Source organism: Malaclemys terrapin, chromosome 4 (assembly GCF_027887155.1).
Source record: "Malaclemys terrapin pileata isolate rMalTer1 chromosome 4, rMalTer1.hap1, whole genome shotgun sequence".
In the NCBI taxonomy this organism is placed as follows: Eukaryota; Metazoa; Chordata; order Testudines; family Emydidae; genus Malaclemys; species Malaclemys terrapin.
Window position 1 is genome coordinate 141,965,912 of NC_071508.1, and position 18,633 is coordinate 141,984,544.

Genomic DNA, 18,633 nt, shown 5'->3' on the forward strand with positions numbered 1-18,633 from the left:
CCATTTAATACCTTGACAGAATCTAGTCACCAAAAAACTTCAATAGGAAACAAACTTCTGATGTTACACCTCTACTCCAATATAACGCGACCCGATATGACACGAATTCGGATACAACACGGTAAAGCAGTGCTCCAAGGGGGCGGGGCTGCACACTTCGGAGGATCAAAGCAAGTTCGAAATAACGTGGTTTCACCTATAACGCGGTAAGATTTTTTGTCTCCCGAGGACAGCGCTATATCGAGGTAGAGGTGTATAGCTAGCTTACATCACAAGGATATGAGATACTAAATGTGCATTATTAAATATTTTAACTGGAAACATTCTTTGTTCTTTGGTAACTGTCAGAAGTAACATTTCTTTCCCTTTCAGTGTACTAGTTTTAATCAATGAACACATAGAACTAGCCAGAGTTCTAGCCAGTTAATCTAGATAACTCAGACAGTTAATTTCTTGTTCCAACGAAGGAAAAATTCTTTTAAATATTTTCTTATATTCTACTTTTGATTGAACACTAAATTAGATGGGTCACTGATGTATTTATGTACCTGCTGACATGGCCCTCATCACCACAGCATTCAAGCAATACTCAAAATAAAAAAATAAAAATAAAGACATCAAACAAAAAACTCACTATCCCTCCATTCCCTTCTCTGCATATGTGAATGAGTTGAAAGGCTGAAGATTTTTATTTATTTTTTAAAAGAGAGATAACATGAGAACACTAGGTCAAAGAGATGGGGTTTACATTTGGTACTTAAAGCTGTGAGGGGTCTGCTCATTCTTATCTCTTGCAGGAGGAAATGACACAATCTAGGTCCAGCTCCTGTGAAAATTCTCTCATGTTCACAAGTCTACCCCATTTGGTGATAGTTTTATGGTTCTGGTGGAACACAGCTGTTGATGAAAGTCATGGTTGTGCAGGGAAACAAAATCTAAGTCAGAAGGAACCATCACAATCATCTAGTCTGACCTCCTGCACATTGCAGGGCACAGAACCTCACTCACCCATTCCTGTAACAGACCCCTAACCTTTGGCTGAGTTACTGAAGTCCTCAAATCATGAGGTAAAGACTTCAAGTTACAGAGAATCCACTGTTTACACTAGTTTAAACTTGCAAGTGACCTGTGCCCCACAGTGCCGAGGAAGGTGAAAACCCCCCAGAGTCTCAGATAATCTGACCCAGGGGAAAATTCCTTCCCGATCCCAAATATAGCGATCAGTTAGGCCCGGAGCATGAGGGCAAGACCCACCAGCCAGACAACTGGGAAAGAATTGTCTGTAGTAACTCAGAGCCCTCCCCAGCTAGTGTCCACTACCAGCCATTAGAGGAGATATTTGCTGCTAGCAATTGCAGATCAGCTACATGCCATTGTAGGCAGTCTCATCATACCATCCCCTCCATAAGCTTATCAAGCTCAGTCTTGAAGCCAGTTAGTTTTTTTGTCCCCACTACTCCACTTAAAAGGCTGCTCCAGAACTTTACTCCTCTAATGGTTAGAAAACTTCATCTAATTCTAAGCCTAAACTTGTTGATGGCCAGTTTATATCCATTTGTTCTTGTGTCCACATTGGCACTTAACTGAAATAACTTCTCTCCTTCCCTGGCATTTATCCCTCTGATGTTTTTATTAATAGAGTAATTTCCCCCCCAGCCTTCTTTTGGTTAGGCTAAAGAAGCCAAACTCTTTGAGGCTCCTCTCATAAGGTAGGTTTTCCATTCCTTCAAATATCCTAGTAGCCCTTCTCTGCACCTGTTCCAGTTTGAATTCATCTTTCTTAAACATGGGAGACCAAAACTTCACACAGTATTCCAGATGAGGTTTCACCTGTGCCTTGTATAATGGTACTAACACTTCCCTGTCTCTACTGGAAATACGTCGCCTGATGCATCCTAGGATTGCATTAGCCTTTTCACGGCCATATCACATTGGTGGCTCATCGTTATCCTGTGGCCATATCACATTGGTGGCTCATCGTTATCCAGGTCTTTCTCCTCCTCTGTCATTTCCAACTGATACGTACTCAGTTTGTAGCAAAAGTTCTTGTTGTTAGTCCCCAAGTGCATGATCTTGCACTATTAAATTTTATCCCATCTCTATTACTCCAGTTTTCAAAAACAACAAGGAGTCTGGTGGCACCTTAAAGACTAACAGATTTATTAGAGCATAAGCTTTCGTGAGTAAAAACCTCACTTCTTCGGATGCATAGAGTGAAAGCTACAGATGCAGGCATTATATACTGACACATGGAGAGCAGGGAGTTACTTCACAAGTGGAGAACCAGTGTTGACAGGGCCAATTCAATCAGGGTGGATGTAGTCCACTCCCAATAATAGATGAGGAGGTGTCAATACCAGGAGAGGAAAAGCTGCTTCTGTAGTGAGCCAGCCACTCCCAGTCCCTATTCAAGCCCAGATTAATGGTGTTGAATTTGCAAATGAATTTTAGTTCTGCTGTTTCTCTTTGAAGTCTGTTTCTGAAGTTTTTTTGTTCAATGATAGTGACTTTTAAATCTGTAATAGAATGACCAGGGAGATTGAAGTGTTCACTTACTGGCTTATGTATGTTACCATTCCTGATGTCCGATTTGTGTCCATTTATTCTTTTGCGGAGGGACTGTCCCGTTTGGCCAATGTACATGGCAGAGGGGCATTGCTGGCACATGATGGCATATATGACATTAGTGGATGTGCAGGTGAATGAGCCCCTGATGGTGTGGCTGATGTGGTTGGGTCCTCTGATGGTGTCGCCAGAGTAGATATGGGGACAGAGTAGGCAACGAGGTTTGCTACAGGGATAGGTTCCTGGGTTGGTGTTTCTGTGGTGTGGTGTGTAGTTGCTGGTGAGTATTTGCTTCAGGTTGGGGGGTTGTCTGTAAGCGAGGACTGGCCTGCCTCCCAAGGTCTGTGAGAGTGAGGGATCATTTTCCAGGATAGGTTGTAGATCGTGGATAATGCGCTGGAGAGGTTTTAGCTGGGGGCTGTATGTGATGGCCAGTGGTGTTCTGTTATTGTCCTTGTTGGGCCTGTCCTGCAGTAGGTGATTTCTCGGTACCCGTCTTGCTCTGTCAATCTGTTTCCTCACTTCCCCAGGTGGGTATTGTAGTTTTACGAATGCTTGATAAAGATCTTGTAGGTGTTTGTCTCGGTCTGAGGGGTTGGAGCAAATTCGGTTGTATCTTAGGGCTTGGCTGTAGACAATGGATCGTGTGATGTGTCTTGGATGGAAGCTGGAGGCATGTAGGTATGTATAGCGGTCAGTAGGTTTCCGGTATAGGGTGGTGTTTATGTGACCATCAATTATTTGTACTGTAGTGTCCAGGAAATGGATCTCTTGTGTGGACTGGTCCAGGCTGAGGTTGATGGTGGGGTGGAAATTGTTGAAGTCCAGGTGGAATTCTTCAAGGGCCTCCTTTCCGTGGGTCCATATGATGAAGATGTCATCAATATAGCGCAAGTAGAGGAGGGGCATTAGGGGACGAGAGCTGAGGAAGCGTTGTTCTAAGTCAGCCATAAAAATGTTGGCATACTGTGGGGCCATGCGAGTACCCATAGCAGTGCCACTGACTTGAAGGTATAAGTTCTCCCCAAATCTGAAGTGGTTGTGGGTGAGGACAAAGTCACAAAGCTCAGCCACCAGGCTTGCTGTGGCCTCATCAGGGATACTGTTCCTGACAGCTTGTAGTCCATCCTCATGTGGAATATTGGTATAAAGTGCTTCTACATCCATGGTGGCCAGGATGGTGTTTTCAGGAAGAACATCAATGCATTGTAGTTTCCTCAGGAAGTCGGTGGTGTCTCGAAGATAGCTGGGAGTGCTGGTAGCAGGTCCTTCTCCATATTGGCAATACCTCCCAACTTTGTATCATCTGAAAATTTTATTAGCACATTCCTACTTTTTGTGCCATGGTCAGTAATAAAAATGTTAAATAAGGTTGGTCCCAAAACTAATCCCTGAGGAACTCCACTAGTAAACACATTCCAGCCTGACAGTTCACCTTTCAGTATGACCCATTGCAGTCTCCCCTTTAACCAGTTCCTTATCCCCATCTTCTCAAATGCATTACTGAAATCTAGGTAGATTAGATCTACTGCATTTCCTTTGTCTAAAGATGATCTCAGGTAGCTTAGTCAATCTCCTGGAGGGTTTTGACCATCAAGAGAGAACTTGAAATGGACTATATTCAATGGGAAGCCAGTGTAAACAGTGGAACATTGTCTTGATATGTGAATGGAAGCCTGTGTTATCCAGTATGTGGCTCTTGTGTTTGTACAAGTATGGCAATTCCCATGTACAGCCAATCCTCTAGAGAAATCTCATATCAGTGAACTATTAAGGACACCCAGTTCTATTTAGCACATAAATTAAAAAAAAAAAAACACCCTCAAATCAGACTACTTACTCTCGGGGATCTTAATTCTATTTCTTCTTTTTCACTTTCGCTGCTGGAATCATTTTCTTCTGCTTCATTTTTTACTTCTGCTGGAAGCATTTCTTGTTCCTCTTTTACACTTTCCTCCATTGGTTCTTCTTGTTTCTGAATGTCTTCTACCACTTTGGGTTCATTATGATGGATGGTCCTGAACTGAATGTTTGCAGAGCGGCAGTATTCTTCAAAACCATAAAGATACCTACATATGAAAACAAAGTTTCATTACATTTTTACCAATGCATATCTGATTTTCATTTCACTGAACTGCAAACAAATTCTTTATTTTCTTGCTCGCAGAAGTGCAAGAGAAGAGCACTAATTCCTGAAAAAAAAAAAAAAAAGAAAAACAACCACCCCCAAAACCCCAAACCAAACAATAAAAACCTCAATCCTATGTTAAGAGATTTTGAGGTAGCATGATTAAGCAGTCATATTTGAGTGACTAAGTTTAACATTGCACGTGCACAGCTTTAATTCTGTCCCATTTGCTTCAGCATTCAGACCATCAAGAGCACATCATGCTATACTGTTTCTCACACAATTGCTTCTACAATCTTAGAATCACCTTGCAATATTTTTTTCCATTCTTATATTGTTAGAGTGTTTTCAATGTCATAATGGTCTGTCACAACTTTACTAATTTTTGCATGCTAAATACTTTTCTCTGTAAAATATGCATCTTAAATTAGTACCCAGCTCAACTCCCATTGAAGACAATCTGAATATTTTCATTTTCATTTACTTCAATGAGTAGGATGAGACCCTTTGTCACCTGCTATTCAACAAGCACAACTTTCAATACGTTCAAGTCAGAGAATGAGGTAGTTAACCACTAAGCTAGTTTAGCTGCAAAATTTAGGTGGGCAATATATGCCTGCAAATTTTCACTTTTCTTCTTAATCAGCAATAGTTTGCTATGTACTTTTCAAATGATTACTTTAATGAGCTGTCTGGCATACACAACTGTAAAAGAGAGAATGCACATTAATCTAAGGCTTAGAAAACATATGATATATTGTATTTGAGAAACAAAATGCAACCATGTCATTAAAGACTTTTGTACTGCAAATGCACAATGAGAATTAATGTTGCATCTGTAACCCTAACTTAAGCCACTCCTGATACTGGTGCCAATCACACAACAATCAATTGTTCTGATTGTTTTCTTAAACAACAACAACAACAACAAAATAAGTTCTTCAGAATTGGGGAAAACATTCCCCCTGCTTCCCACATGCAGAGCTCAATTTCTCCTTTTACTCAAATCACTGAACTATATTTGCTCAACCTTTCAGGAGGAAAAAAAGAAGAAGAAAGTCCACTCTACTTAGAAAGTGAGCCTGAAACATTTCAGCCCAGAAGGTGTAAGTATCAAAAATGAAAATACAACTGAACATCAGGGGTTAGAATGAAAAGGCATATGCAGCCTTAACTCAAGTGGTCACCACCACTCCTCCTACTCTTATACTGTAGCTAACAATGTAAGTGTGTCTGAAAGCCATCATCTACAGATCTATAAAGGTATAACCAAAATTTCTGCACTGAGGTTTGAAAGATTACTTCTGCAACACACTTATTTCTAGCTACATTGTACAGAAAGTTTAAAAGTCTGGAGCAAATAAATGCAAAGCTCTGCCCATAGCATGCAGCTATCACAAATCTCAATGGAAGTAGAATGTGTGTGCATCTGAGGACAGAGTCTGTCCGTGTCGGTAAGCATAAATTGCAAACTAATTGTATAGCAGTTTTCATTGCTATATTCCAAAACAGTAACACCACATGCCAACAATGGAGATTTCCTGCTCTAAAACAAGCTTCCATGTTCTAAGAAACTGCAACTGCAAGACCCTACATGGTGCCCAACACCTACTCCCCTTTGTAGTGAATGGAAGTGGAGGACGCTAAGCACCAGTCTCACTGCAGAACTCCGGACCTCGTTTGCAAGAACTTCTTAAAATCTGGCAAAATTAATGTAGGAACATAAGAAGAGAATGTGAAACACTTACTTGTCTACTAATATCAACTGCTGAGCTATCAAAATAAAGTGTTCATGCCACTTTTCAGATTTTCCATATTCATAAAACCATTCATTCAATCATCTAATAAGATATAACTTACTTTCTATAAGCAGTTTTTACATTGTAGGAAGCAGCGGAGTTCAAAATAGGAATGCCAAGGTCCATATAAATTTGCTTCCATACAGCACCGCTGTCAATCTGGAAAAGTAAGTTTTATTCGTTAACCAGGAAAATTAAGAACAAAATTTACTGGGACACTAGAACTGTAACCATAATTTTCAAGAGCACAAATAGATGTTTCGCTTAAGAAAAATTTGACACTTACATTGTCACACCCACCCTGTTGATACACCAGTCTAAAAAGTTTGAAGAGGTTAAGATCCTTGTAGCCCAGAACAGGAGGTTTATTGATAGGAGTACCTAATTAACATAAGAATACAAATAAATAAAGTTACCATGCAGATGAGCAAACTTCTCTTCCATCCCATAGAACACACTTGATTGCTGGTACATTTTTCAATGTAGTGTCTGTAATAATATTTTTACCCATAAAAAGACATCTCAAGTCAGTTGCTCCCAACTAATGGTCATGCTCAGCTTTTGCGTCACCATCTGGTTGGTTCTAGGTGAGTTATTATAATGTTTGACATCATAGGCCTGCAAACTACACAGGTTTTCTGACCCTCCTCAAATCTCTCGGGAAAACCCCATCTGATTAGCTGCCCTTACCCAAACAGCAGGCAAAACACGAAAGGGCAGCCAAAACATGAAAGGACAGCCTATCAGAATTGCTAAGGAAAAGCCTGGTAGATGGTAGGGTGTGGGAGTCGATAAAGAGAAGAACATCAAATGTTTGGGTGAAGGGGACATGGAGTAGAAAATTAAATTAAAGGGTCAGAATGTGAAATGGTGGAAAAGGTGGCAAGAGAGACAAATGTGTGTGTGGAGATAAGAGTATGAAACTAAACTAAGAGTTGGGAATCAGGTAGGAAACGAGAATCTATTAATTGTGAAAGAGGAGGCCAGAAATAAACAGGGCTAAGGGCTGAACATTGATGAAGTTGCTGCTCCTCCCTGCCAAGGTAGAAAAGGAGGCCACCTTTTTTCCATGAAATACTATCTTTAAGCAATATCAGTTTGTCTCGGGACTGGGTCTTTACTTTTACTGCTCTGTTACTTTCCTTGTTTTCCCCACGTCCCACAGCTGCCTACACAGTCTCTCCCTGCTTCCTGGACTAACAGCACTTGAGTCAGGGTGACACTCCACAATGAAGGAAGAGGAGAAAGGACAGTAACAGAAGTAGAAGAATCACATTATAAAGAAGCTAGTATTGCTTACACATAACACGCTTTTCTCCGAAGCCCCTCCTTTCCCTCCCCCTCTTTCCCCCTCGCCCCACTCCCCCAGAGAGTGCTAATTCCACATGGCATGGTCTTCAAAGTGATGCTGGATGAACTCCAGAAAAGCTTGCCATAACAAATACATGACCCACTGACATATTTGTGATAGGCAAGTGGCAAGACTGAACAGGCTAGGTACTACTCCATTAAGCCTCTGTGGATTGGAAAATACCTTATTAAAGAGAAGACCAGCCTACTTAAAATGGTGACCTGCCATATTTTTTTTAATTATACTTAAAGATTGTGAAACCATTTTGTCTGAACTAATATAGTCTGTCTCCCTTTTGTGTGTTTTTCTATCAACATTTATTGCTATTGATTACTGTAACATTTTACGAACTTTTATGCACTCTTCCCTTGTTCACCAAAGGGCAGAGAAGGTATTCAGCATGTAACTGATTCTAAACTTACTCCTTTCAACCCCAGTCCTTTTAAATCCAGATATAACCACACGTGCTTTGCTATACTATGCTGTAATGTCACCACTGCTATGGAATCATTTTGGAGCCTGGCAATTTGGGGATCTACGAATTGGTCAAATAGCAGTTTTTAGTACATACAGTGCTTACAAAAAAATTTAAAAGATATTTTCTACCCTGTGGAAAAGACCTGCTAATTTTTGACAAAAGTATCTAAAGAGAGTCTAGTCTTATTTGTACAATTTTTTCAATTTTGCTATTGATCAAAACAAGTTTGCAAACACAGGAGTGAAACTTTTTATATTAAAAAAGACAGCCATTTCTGAGCATAAAATGTGTGGGCACAATATGTTATTTGCTGAAACAATAACCTATTTTCTGGCTTCAATGCCTTTAGAAATGCTCAGGGTGTTAGAACTGGTTGCCTCCCTGAAATTGGAAAACTAGTATTGCATAAGCCACTGAAATTTGCGGTTCTAAGGAAGGTGAAACTGGGAGGAGGGCAAAGCACTGTACTATGTATGAAGGTATCTGCAGCTCTTCCAATATATTCTTTGCCATTATAGCATCTAACCATCATGTACATAACAGACCGGTCTAATTCTGTCGAGAAAAGCAGCAAATCAACTCCTTCCTTATTCTAACTATTGAACCAAGCTGGATTGCTTAGGTTGTTTTCCAGGTAAATGACACTGTTGCTCCACTACTAGTAGAATGTCTGTGAGTGATTAGGACAGCTTTGCAACAAGACTTAAAAATGGCACATTTCCAGATTTCTGATGGCTGAAAGTTCCACAACCCAGGGCCAAGTCTCCAAGTGTTTTTATCCTCCAAATCAGAGTTGCCAGCCATAGCTGCCATAGAGGGACACCAACTCAGAGGCTATTTCAGAAATACTTTGGTTCTAGCTCATCAAGAACTGTCTAAAAAAAACCAACACACACAAACAACAACAGAAAACCAAACATCAATTAGGCAGGGTTTGCTTTTGTCTGTGTGTTATGCTGATAAGCATCTGAAATAAGAAGACTTGCCCCATTTGAAAATGGTTACAAATGTTTTCATCTGTATGTTTAGTTATTGGAATATACATGTTTCCCTGATGCAAGGGTGATAACATGATACAACACATTAAATTTAAAAATAATTTTTTTAAATGGGTTGGGTACACAAAAGATAATAAGTTAAGCAATGTATTACCTCTGTCTTCCATAAACTTGTAAAGCTGTTGGAGGAAGTTGTCCCTCTCTTCAGGATCAAGCTCTTCCTCAGGCTGTCAAAACAAAGGGAGACATATTGAAAATATTAGATGCATATGGACAGTCAGATCCCAAACAATTCATTTGCACAAAAAAGCCAAGCTACAATTGTTCACCCATATAAGGATATGATATCCAGAAAATAAACCCATCAGAAAGGGCTAGCCACACAAATGGGCAAAAGTTTAAATAAGATGAGGAAGACTAACTTGGTTGGTTCCCCTCTGAAGGTTCAAAACCCCATATGCTGGAGTCTCAACTGGAGAAAAAGAAAATACAGAGCAGTGGGATCCTCAATCCATTAGGGGTATGATGTGGCCTGCACTAATATATTACGTGATGTCATACAGTAAAATCTAATATTGAATGTGTTATTTAAAAGACTACAGCAGTTAACATGAATTCTAGCTTTCCCCAGTAGAAAAACTATAGTCAAGGTTGCAAAATGGATTCCATTGTAACAGCCCCTATATCTTCAGATGCTCATACATTTCTGGGGGAGGAGGGGAAAGAAATCCCTTGGGGAATGAAACTTTCCATGCTTGGTCTCAGCTCAAAGAGGTCATCTCTGGAAACATCTCAGGAGTCACTTGTATAATTCAGAACAGCAGAATGTATGTTATCTATCCTGTTTTCTTTTTACCTCTACTATTCTTACACTGCCACCCCGGATAAACACAGCTAAACTTTGACTTGGATAGTCCACAATGTGAAGTAAAGCCTTTGCTATGTTCAAAGGGAAAATGTTAGAATAAATAAAAGTTACGAGAAAAAAATCACTTTTGAGCATGTTCAGTGGGATTCTGAGATTTTAGAGCCTAATGAGGTCTTGCTCCCTGCAACATCTTATGTATGCCACATTCTTCCTGCCCAGCCTGGTAGGCTTAAGGATTGCTGGTGAGGCTGTCTGTGCAAAAGTGGCTATCTCAGAGGAAAGATGTACAGAAAAAGTCAAAAATAAAACCCTACCACTGTATCATTAGTAGAAAAATCACAGGCAGTTTTGAGAGGAAGGGGAAAGCAATAGAAAGGTTACTGATCTCAGTTTCAGTTTGGTCTGCATTCAGCAAATTCTAAGCTTTCATTTTAATAAAATTACATTCCTAATTTTCTGTTGTGAAAATAGAGCCATTGCAATCTAAACTGATACACCACTGCCTTGTTAACTGAAAAACAGCCTCCTGTGAAGCATCGGTATTAGTTCACCCCTTCTTCATGCTGCTTGCTGCAATGAGCTGTAATGTCCAGAGCCCAATGGGGGCCATTTAAATACTGACATTATTCCACAGAGATAGTTTGTGTTTCTTCTCTTCTGATTTTTCTTAGAAAAGAAACAAGGAAATTAAATGCAAACCCACAAAATTATATAATGTTATAGTGGCCATTTTGCTCATCCTGTATATTCTATGGTATACATTTAACAGACATACAAGTAAGCTATAAAATTAACAATAGAATCACACAGACAATGCTGCATATTTATTAGTGCATAGGAACCTTAGCTTTTATATTTCCTGCTTTTCAAAATATTAAACTATGTAATCTTAACATTGCAATTAATAGATCTCACCATTTACTGTAAAAGGCTTTTATACCTATGGATAAAAAGCATTACAAGTGCTAGATATCTTCAGAATTCAGAAGCACTTCCACCTTGAACTGTTTATTCTTGTGGACAGATCCCCTAAAACAATGAAAATGTTGGCTAGAAATAGCTCTTCCATGAGCAGATACTTAAATATTAACAGTCTCTCAGTATCTTCACCTGAACAAAAGGCAAAGATGAAAAACTGTACAGCCCAAGGAAACAGGAGCAGGAAGACCAAGTGAATCACTATCTATGGGGAGCGTGGAAAACAGAAGGAAGAGTTAGGACAGTTGATGCACCTAATTGGCCAGTCACTGGACAGCAGACCAGGTGAAACAAAGACTCATGAGTTGATGCTGGAGAGCATTTCACATTAGGGTATCTGTATGCTATCCTTATACCCTCTCTGTGTGTCTTTGGTGCAAGTGGTTCCCAGGTCACCACCTGCTGTTCTGAAGCAGGGTTTCATTTCAATTATCAACTGCCCTCCAGGCTTCATGGGCTTAATGTCCCTAAGGGAACATCCTTGCTCCTGAGTGATGAATTATTATTTCTGTAATGATAGCCTCAACCAATTGGGGCCCCATTTTGCTAGATGTTAGACATCGAGAGACACAGTCCTTCCCTGAAAAACCTACAGTCTGAATAGACAAGACAAAGGAAGTTTTATTATTCCTGTTTTACAGATGAATATAGGCACAAAGGCTCAGATCCACAAAAGGTATATAGGCGCACAAGTCCCAGTTTCAGGCTCCACTGCAATGCACAGAACTCCCACCGAACCCTGTTGGTGCCTAAACTCACCCAAGCACCTATATTTTCAGAGTAAAATTTCCCTCATCACAGATGTTTCTGCCTCTAGGCACACACACTGCAATCTCCCTCTAGGTGTCGAGGCACCCAGAGTTTTATACAACCAGGGGAAGATTGGCATTTGCCCTCCTAACAAGGGTGCAGGGCCCAGTCCAGTAGATATGCTTAGAGACCACCTATCAGATATTTAATATTAATAATAATATATGGAGATATACCTATCTCATAGAACTGGAAGGGACCCTGAAAGGTCATTGAGTCCAGCCCCCTGCCTTCACTAGCAGGACCAAGTACTGATTTTTTGCCCCAGATTCCTAAGTGGCCCCCTCAAGGATTGTGCTCACAACCCTGGGTTTAACAGGCCATGCTCAAACCACTGAGCTATCCCTTCCCCCGATCAGGTCTCATTCAAAATCTGAAAGGAGGAGGTGGTGATGGTGGCGGCAATACTCCACCTTATAACTTTTAGCCCTGTGATTAGAGCATTCATTGACATGTGAGGGTATATCTACACTGCAATAAAAAACCCAGGGCACGATCACAGCTGGCCTAGGCTTGCAGGGCTTGGGCTGCAGGGCTCTAAAACTGCAGTGTAGATGTTCAGGCTCAGGCTGGAATTTGAGATCTGAGACCCCTCGATGGGGGTGGGTCTCAGAGCCCAGGGCCCAGACTGAGCCTAAAGTCTACGTTGCTATTTTTAGTCCCACAGCCTGAGCCCCATGAGCCCAAGTCAGCTGACCCTGGCTCTCAGACTCTGTGCCACAGGTTTTTTTATTGCAGTGTAGACATATCCTGAGAGACCCAAGTTCAGTTCCCGTGCCATTCAGGAAGAAGGGAGACCCCTGTTTGAATCCTACCTCTCAGGAAAGTATTCTAGCCACTTAGTTCTGGGATATTCCAGCAGTTCTCAAACTGTGGGTTGGGACCCCAAAGTGGGTCACAGAGCAGGTCCTTTGGCTTCTCTTCCCCATTCCTCCTGCTGCAGCCTCCAGGTATGAATAAACATTGCAGAATCTCAGAAATGCTATTGCCACCACCTGTCACCATTGAGGAGAGCCATATTTCTGTTGGTAGGTAGCCTGAACACTGCACTTCTAAGCATGGCATTCATGCCACCCCCTGCGGTAGATAGCAGGAATGCTGCATACCAAGCAGCAGTCCCCTCTCTTCTCAAGTCCAGATATTTTCACCAGAAGGCTTCAGAATTTCATAGATAAAATCTGTGCAAATAATTTTCTCTGAAAATTTCCAGTTCCACAGTAGTTTGGTTTCTCATTTACATCCTTTTCCCACAAACAGGCTCTAATAAAGGGTGAGCGAGGCCCAACGATTTAGCTACATACCTTCAATCTTTTAACCCCTCTCTGCCTCATCTTATCTGTACAATGGGGTTAATATAGGTAACTCCGAAGGGTATTATAAGACTACAATGTTCATATAGAACTTTGAAGATGAAAACTGTATATAAAATGTCTAGTTTTACAACAGGGTGCACTATAAACCACAAACTCAAACAGTAATCAGAAATCTTGGAAAAATTAGTTACTTTAGATTAGTGAATTTGTCACTTGTAAATATATGTTGTGTGGTATTACATTTACATTTGCTACTTACCCGTTATGTAAATCCATGTATCTTAAAGAAGCTGTTTCTTGCTGAATAGCTTTGAAATTGTGACAGCCTTGTATGCAATTTTTAGACTCAGATTTTATATGCTATCCTAAAACACACACACACTTGACACCAGAGATGGACTGCTTCAGATAACATTTTTATCTTGCCTCTGAAAACCATTTAAACATTAGAGAAGTCTGTGACTAGTGGCAATCTGGAAGCAGCATTAGAAGTCGTTAGTCATGTACAAGAATCCCAAATCTCTATTTCTAAAATGTAATTCATGGGTTTCAAATATTTGCACACATGCCAGCCATCCCCCACCTGATGTAAATTTAATGCTGGTGAAAGGTATCAGGAATGAAAATCCTTAGGACTGAGATCCTCTACTTATCCACAGAGCAGGTATAGCAGGGAAAGCTTTCTTGCACTGGTGGTGGGCAGTGACGTGACTCTGTGCTAACTGGAGGACATCTCCTCTACAGGCTAAAAGGCAGTCCAGCCATCATGCCCATTCAGTCACTGGTTTGTCTGCTCAGAGTGCCAACAAGGGTGCCAACTGTGATGATATTTATGATGCAAATACCTGTCCATTGGGAAGCGGACTTTGACCAAACAACTAATTTCACACAGGAAAACGCTGAACATGTCATCCATTTTTTATATATATCTGCAAATCTGGAAGTATTATATGAAACTTTCTAGGTAGCAATTTTTCGATTATAATTACACGTTCTATGCTCTTATCATAGTGTATTGTTGCCTTTCTGTGAAACAGGGATCTGAAGGGTGTTGGAAAAAGTGATGCTACACCACGCTCCTGATTCAGCATTTAGGAATTTGACTTCCTTAGAACAGGTCTTATTTTGAAAAAACTCCTCAGAGTCATCATTTAAATGGGCCATCTTTCCCCCCTGTTGAAGATTTCAGTAGGGTAAATTCACATGACAAGAAATCTATAATTTGCTACCAGGAGCATGACCAGGTACTTGCCACTGCCCTGAGAACAGAGCCCACCCTCTGCCACCATATCCTCCTGGATCTTCCAGTTCTTATTTTCAAACAGCAGGAAGTGAGTTAGGCACCAAAGTTTAATTTTCAAATGGGAAACAACTTACTTCTGATCTCATATGAGACAGACACCTTTAAAGGATGGCCAGCATAGTGACCTGTTCCCCCCATATTTCCCATGAACTGGCCAGCTTCTGCAATATCTCCCATTAGGAAGACTCTCCATGAAAAAGATACAGGTCTGCTAACCAATTCCTCTTGACACTAAGTGGGAGACACTTAGGGAGCAATCGGGCTAGCACTGTTGCTATGTTCTTAACTCTTCCTGCTTCTAAAAATTTAAAAGGATAAGAAGAGATGAAAAATCCAAAGGGATAATAAAACAAAACACTACCGCCCCAGGGGCAATAGCAGTTAAATTCAGTCATGGTACACTGTCCAAACCTGAACATTGAGGGCCTTATACACCATTCCTCCCTTCCCACAACGCCCCACCCTCCAAATCTCTTGCCCTTTGATCCAATCATCATTTAATATTATGTCTTACGGTAACTCTTTGAAATCCTACACATAAAATCAAACGCATACGCTCGATATATAGGAATTCCTTTTGTTGCTTCTGACTCAACAAAAGGAATAAATATATTTTAACTAAATGCATGAAGAGGGCTTGATTTGGCCTACGGGAAGAATGTCCAAAGAGACTCAAAAGATCAAACTGCAAGCTGCAGGCAGTCTCCCCTTTAAACACAGGGCAAGGAAAAAGTTAATCATTGGACATTTTTATTTCCTGGTAAACAACTAGCAATTGCCCTCTTCCTTGACAGAAGAGTAGAAGTGCAAGAAAATAATATGCTTGTACATATTTTTGATTTTTAATAAGACATGCATATTAGAGACAGACCTTGAGCTTCTGGAATGTTTTCAATGCAGCCAATGATATAGAAGAGTTTCAAATTTTTATACCTCTAATTCCAATTTATCCTCAGAATGGCTGTTACATCCTAATATGTATATAGCACACTCTTACTGCAGATTTTTAAATTTACAAATTGAATACAAACGTTTATAGCCAACAGACCTGTGGCTAGATTCAAACTAACCATTCACTTCCAAATGGGAAAAGTTATCTTATTCAACCAAAAGGAATAACAAAAATAATAGTAACAAAAAGTCAGTTTCATTATTTAAACAAGTATCCAAGTATAAGTTGAAAGCAATACAGTAACTTAGGGCTGCTATGCAGTATTTTGAAATTACTGCAAAAAAGTCTCCCAAATTTAACCTTTTGAGAAACTCATTATGCAACATGACACATGTCAATGTTCTTCTAAAATTTAAATATAGATGTCAATGCGAAGGCTATCTCCAGATTTTCCTCCTGCACTGCCAACTGTAAAGAATCCCACACTCATAAGTTACCTCCAACAGGAGAGAGAACCATCCGGGTACCACCATGTTGATCCCATATTCTCAGATCCTGAAGGGACTATGCAGTGACACCAAAATATCTTGGTGCTTATCCTAAATTACTCCTTGTACTGAACCACTACCAAATCACTAAAGGCATCACAAAAAAGTGTGTCAAAGCAAAATTATGGATCCTAATCCAGCTGCGAGAAAATACTAGGTTCTATAATCACGAACAACTACATTAGGCCTGTCTGTTCTGACTCCATAATAAGACTATCCTTTGGATTTGACTGACAATATGGTGGGTATGTATTAAATATATATTTGTAGAGTTAAGGGGACTCCATGTCATTTATCTGAGAAAGGCCTTCCATGCCTGTTGGCAGCTAGGCCATTACTGCACCACCATGGTAAATTAAACAAAAAAAAAAAAAATAGAACAGAGTGACTCAGAGTCCCAAAACAGAAGATGAATTGAGGATATTCTGACAGAAATGGGAATGAGGTTATTTTGACCTTGATTAAAATTTGAGTGATTCAACATTTATAATCATACATAGCCAAGACAACAGTCTTTTATGCATTAGCTCCCTTAGGTTTGCATCCCAGATTAGTGACGTTTTGAAAAAAACCCTTAAAGGAAAAAAAAAAAATCACAATTCCTAAATTCTCTCTCTTTAGCAGAAATATTGAGCTTTGCCCACAATTAAATAATTAAGATTAGACTATTATAAAAGAATAATCAAGATTTTTGACTTCATAGTCAAGAATGACAGCTCTGCTCAGACAATCTAAAAAAAAATATATATATATATCTATGCTCCACTAGAGAGCTTTATGATCCCTTTATTTTTATATCTTTACTTGTCACCTGGAAACAATGGATCCTACAGCTTTTCCTACGGACATATCTACATCTCTGGAATGCTTTACCTCCCTTTCCTTGATCAACAGATTATTTTCTTAGCATCAGAAATGAAAACCCCATTTGTTTTATAAGAATGCTGTTTTGTTTTTAAACAAAGCTACCCCTCCCCCTTCTTTGTTTGAAGCATACTGCACTTTTAGACAACATCCATTGTAAAATGACACCAAAAATTATACTAGAAGCCGATTAAGCCATCTTTTAAAAAAAACAAACACAAACACACACAAAAATCTGACTGGGAGTATGCAATTTTAACAAACGTTAATACAGATCAACGCAGACTGCAACAGTTCACACCCTGCAAAATGTGGCCTATACAATTCTTATCACTACATACAGAAGAAAAAACCCAGTGGGATTTTATATTCTATGCACATTCATCCTCATATTTACCTAACCATATCAATATTTTCATATGGACAACTCCTCCATTTTTCAGAACACTATTACTAAGGCATAACATTAATATCTAAAAATAGGTTTTTATTTTATTTTTTTAAACAAGGAAACATTTACCCTTGGCTACATGCTATACCACATTGTTCACAGATCAGAAACCTTGAACTCTAAGTCAAATCCACATTCTTAATCATGAAAAATGTTAACGTTGCAGGTTAAAACACAAACTCCTTACCTATGAGCTGCATTTTCTCTCAAATGAAAAATGGTTATATTTCCCTTCTACCTAATCTGCCCAGTGCCTGGACATATTTCATCCTGACTTCCAAATATTTGCTTTCTTTCTCTCTCACTGCACGACATCCGCAGTTATATAGCATTACTTACATTCTCTTCCATATAAAAATCAGACATTACATGAAAGGAAAAGAAAGAGACAGTCCATTTCAAAGCATCTGGCAAGCCTCACTGGCAGGCTGCCAAGCCTCTGCTAAATCTTCCTCTCTTTCCTGAGCATGCTCACTTGAAACCAACAGTATGTTACTATGGCAACACTGTAGGCAGTCTGCCTCTAAGTATGAACAGCCATTCTGTTTTCAGTGTGACAAAACCACATACTACAGGGGAAGTGAAAGGGAAACGATATTTGACCTTCTTTAAAAACAGAAAGTTTGCTTTCCTTTTCTATATAATGAATCTCCTGGTTCCATGTATGGTACACAAACTTACAAAGAACTATTTCTAAAGTAAATCTAATTCTGTAAGATTTAAAACCAGATAAAAATTAAAGGAAATTCCATAAATTCATTTTTGATTACATGAGGACAGATGATGCTTTACTTTATGGAAACTGAGTAACTGGATCATTTTATGAATACTTCTGTGACAGACACTTGTACAATGAATTGAATTTAAAGTATATATTAGACAATAACATTATCATTCCATAATTTAAAAAATGTTAATATCTAAAGAAAGCTTTACTGAAATATTATCTACAAAGATATTTAGCATAAAATTCTGAGGTTCTTAGAGAGCTAACAAATAGTTATAATAGGGGATAGTCCATCCACCTACCACTTTCCTCTACTGTGCCCAATATTTTTGTTTTGGCATTTTATTACCTTCTCTGACTGGAAGTATTCATCATTCAAGAGGATCTTGGATTTTAGAAGCATGTTACATTTTAAATCAGCACTAGGTTATTATTCAGACAGCTATCAAATTTTATTTCCTTTCCCTATCTGCATATTTCTGACCCAGACCTTCTCCAACAAAGTTTGCTGACTTATTTCTGAGATTTGTCTCAAATTTGTGCATTGGATAATGGCAGAA

The 18,633-nt window shown here is 39.5% G+C and overlaps 1 protein-coding gene across 9 annotated transcripts in view; it reads right to left on the reverse strand.

Moving 5' to 3' along the window:
* ARID4A (AT-rich interaction domain 4A) overlaps positions 1 to 18,633 on the reverse strand; it is a 71,316-nt gene that overhangs the window by 23,421 nt on the left and 29,262 nt on the right. For all 9 annotated transcript variants that reach the window (XM_054026625.1, XM_054026628.1, XM_054026629.1 and 6 more), the window contains exons 12-15: positions 9,474 to 9,546; positions 6,779 to 6,873; positions 6,554 to 6,651; positions 4,406 to 4,634 (exon numbers count right to left, since the gene is read on the reverse strand). In XM_054026625.1, the coding sequence (XP_053882600.1) occupies positions 4,406 to 4,634; positions 6,554 to 6,651; positions 6,779 to 6,873; positions 9,474 to 9,546 (495 nt within the window). The remainder of the gene's footprint in view (positions 1 to 4,405; positions 4,635 to 6,553; positions 6,652 to 6,778; positions 6,874 to 9,473; positions 9,547 to 18,633) is intronic.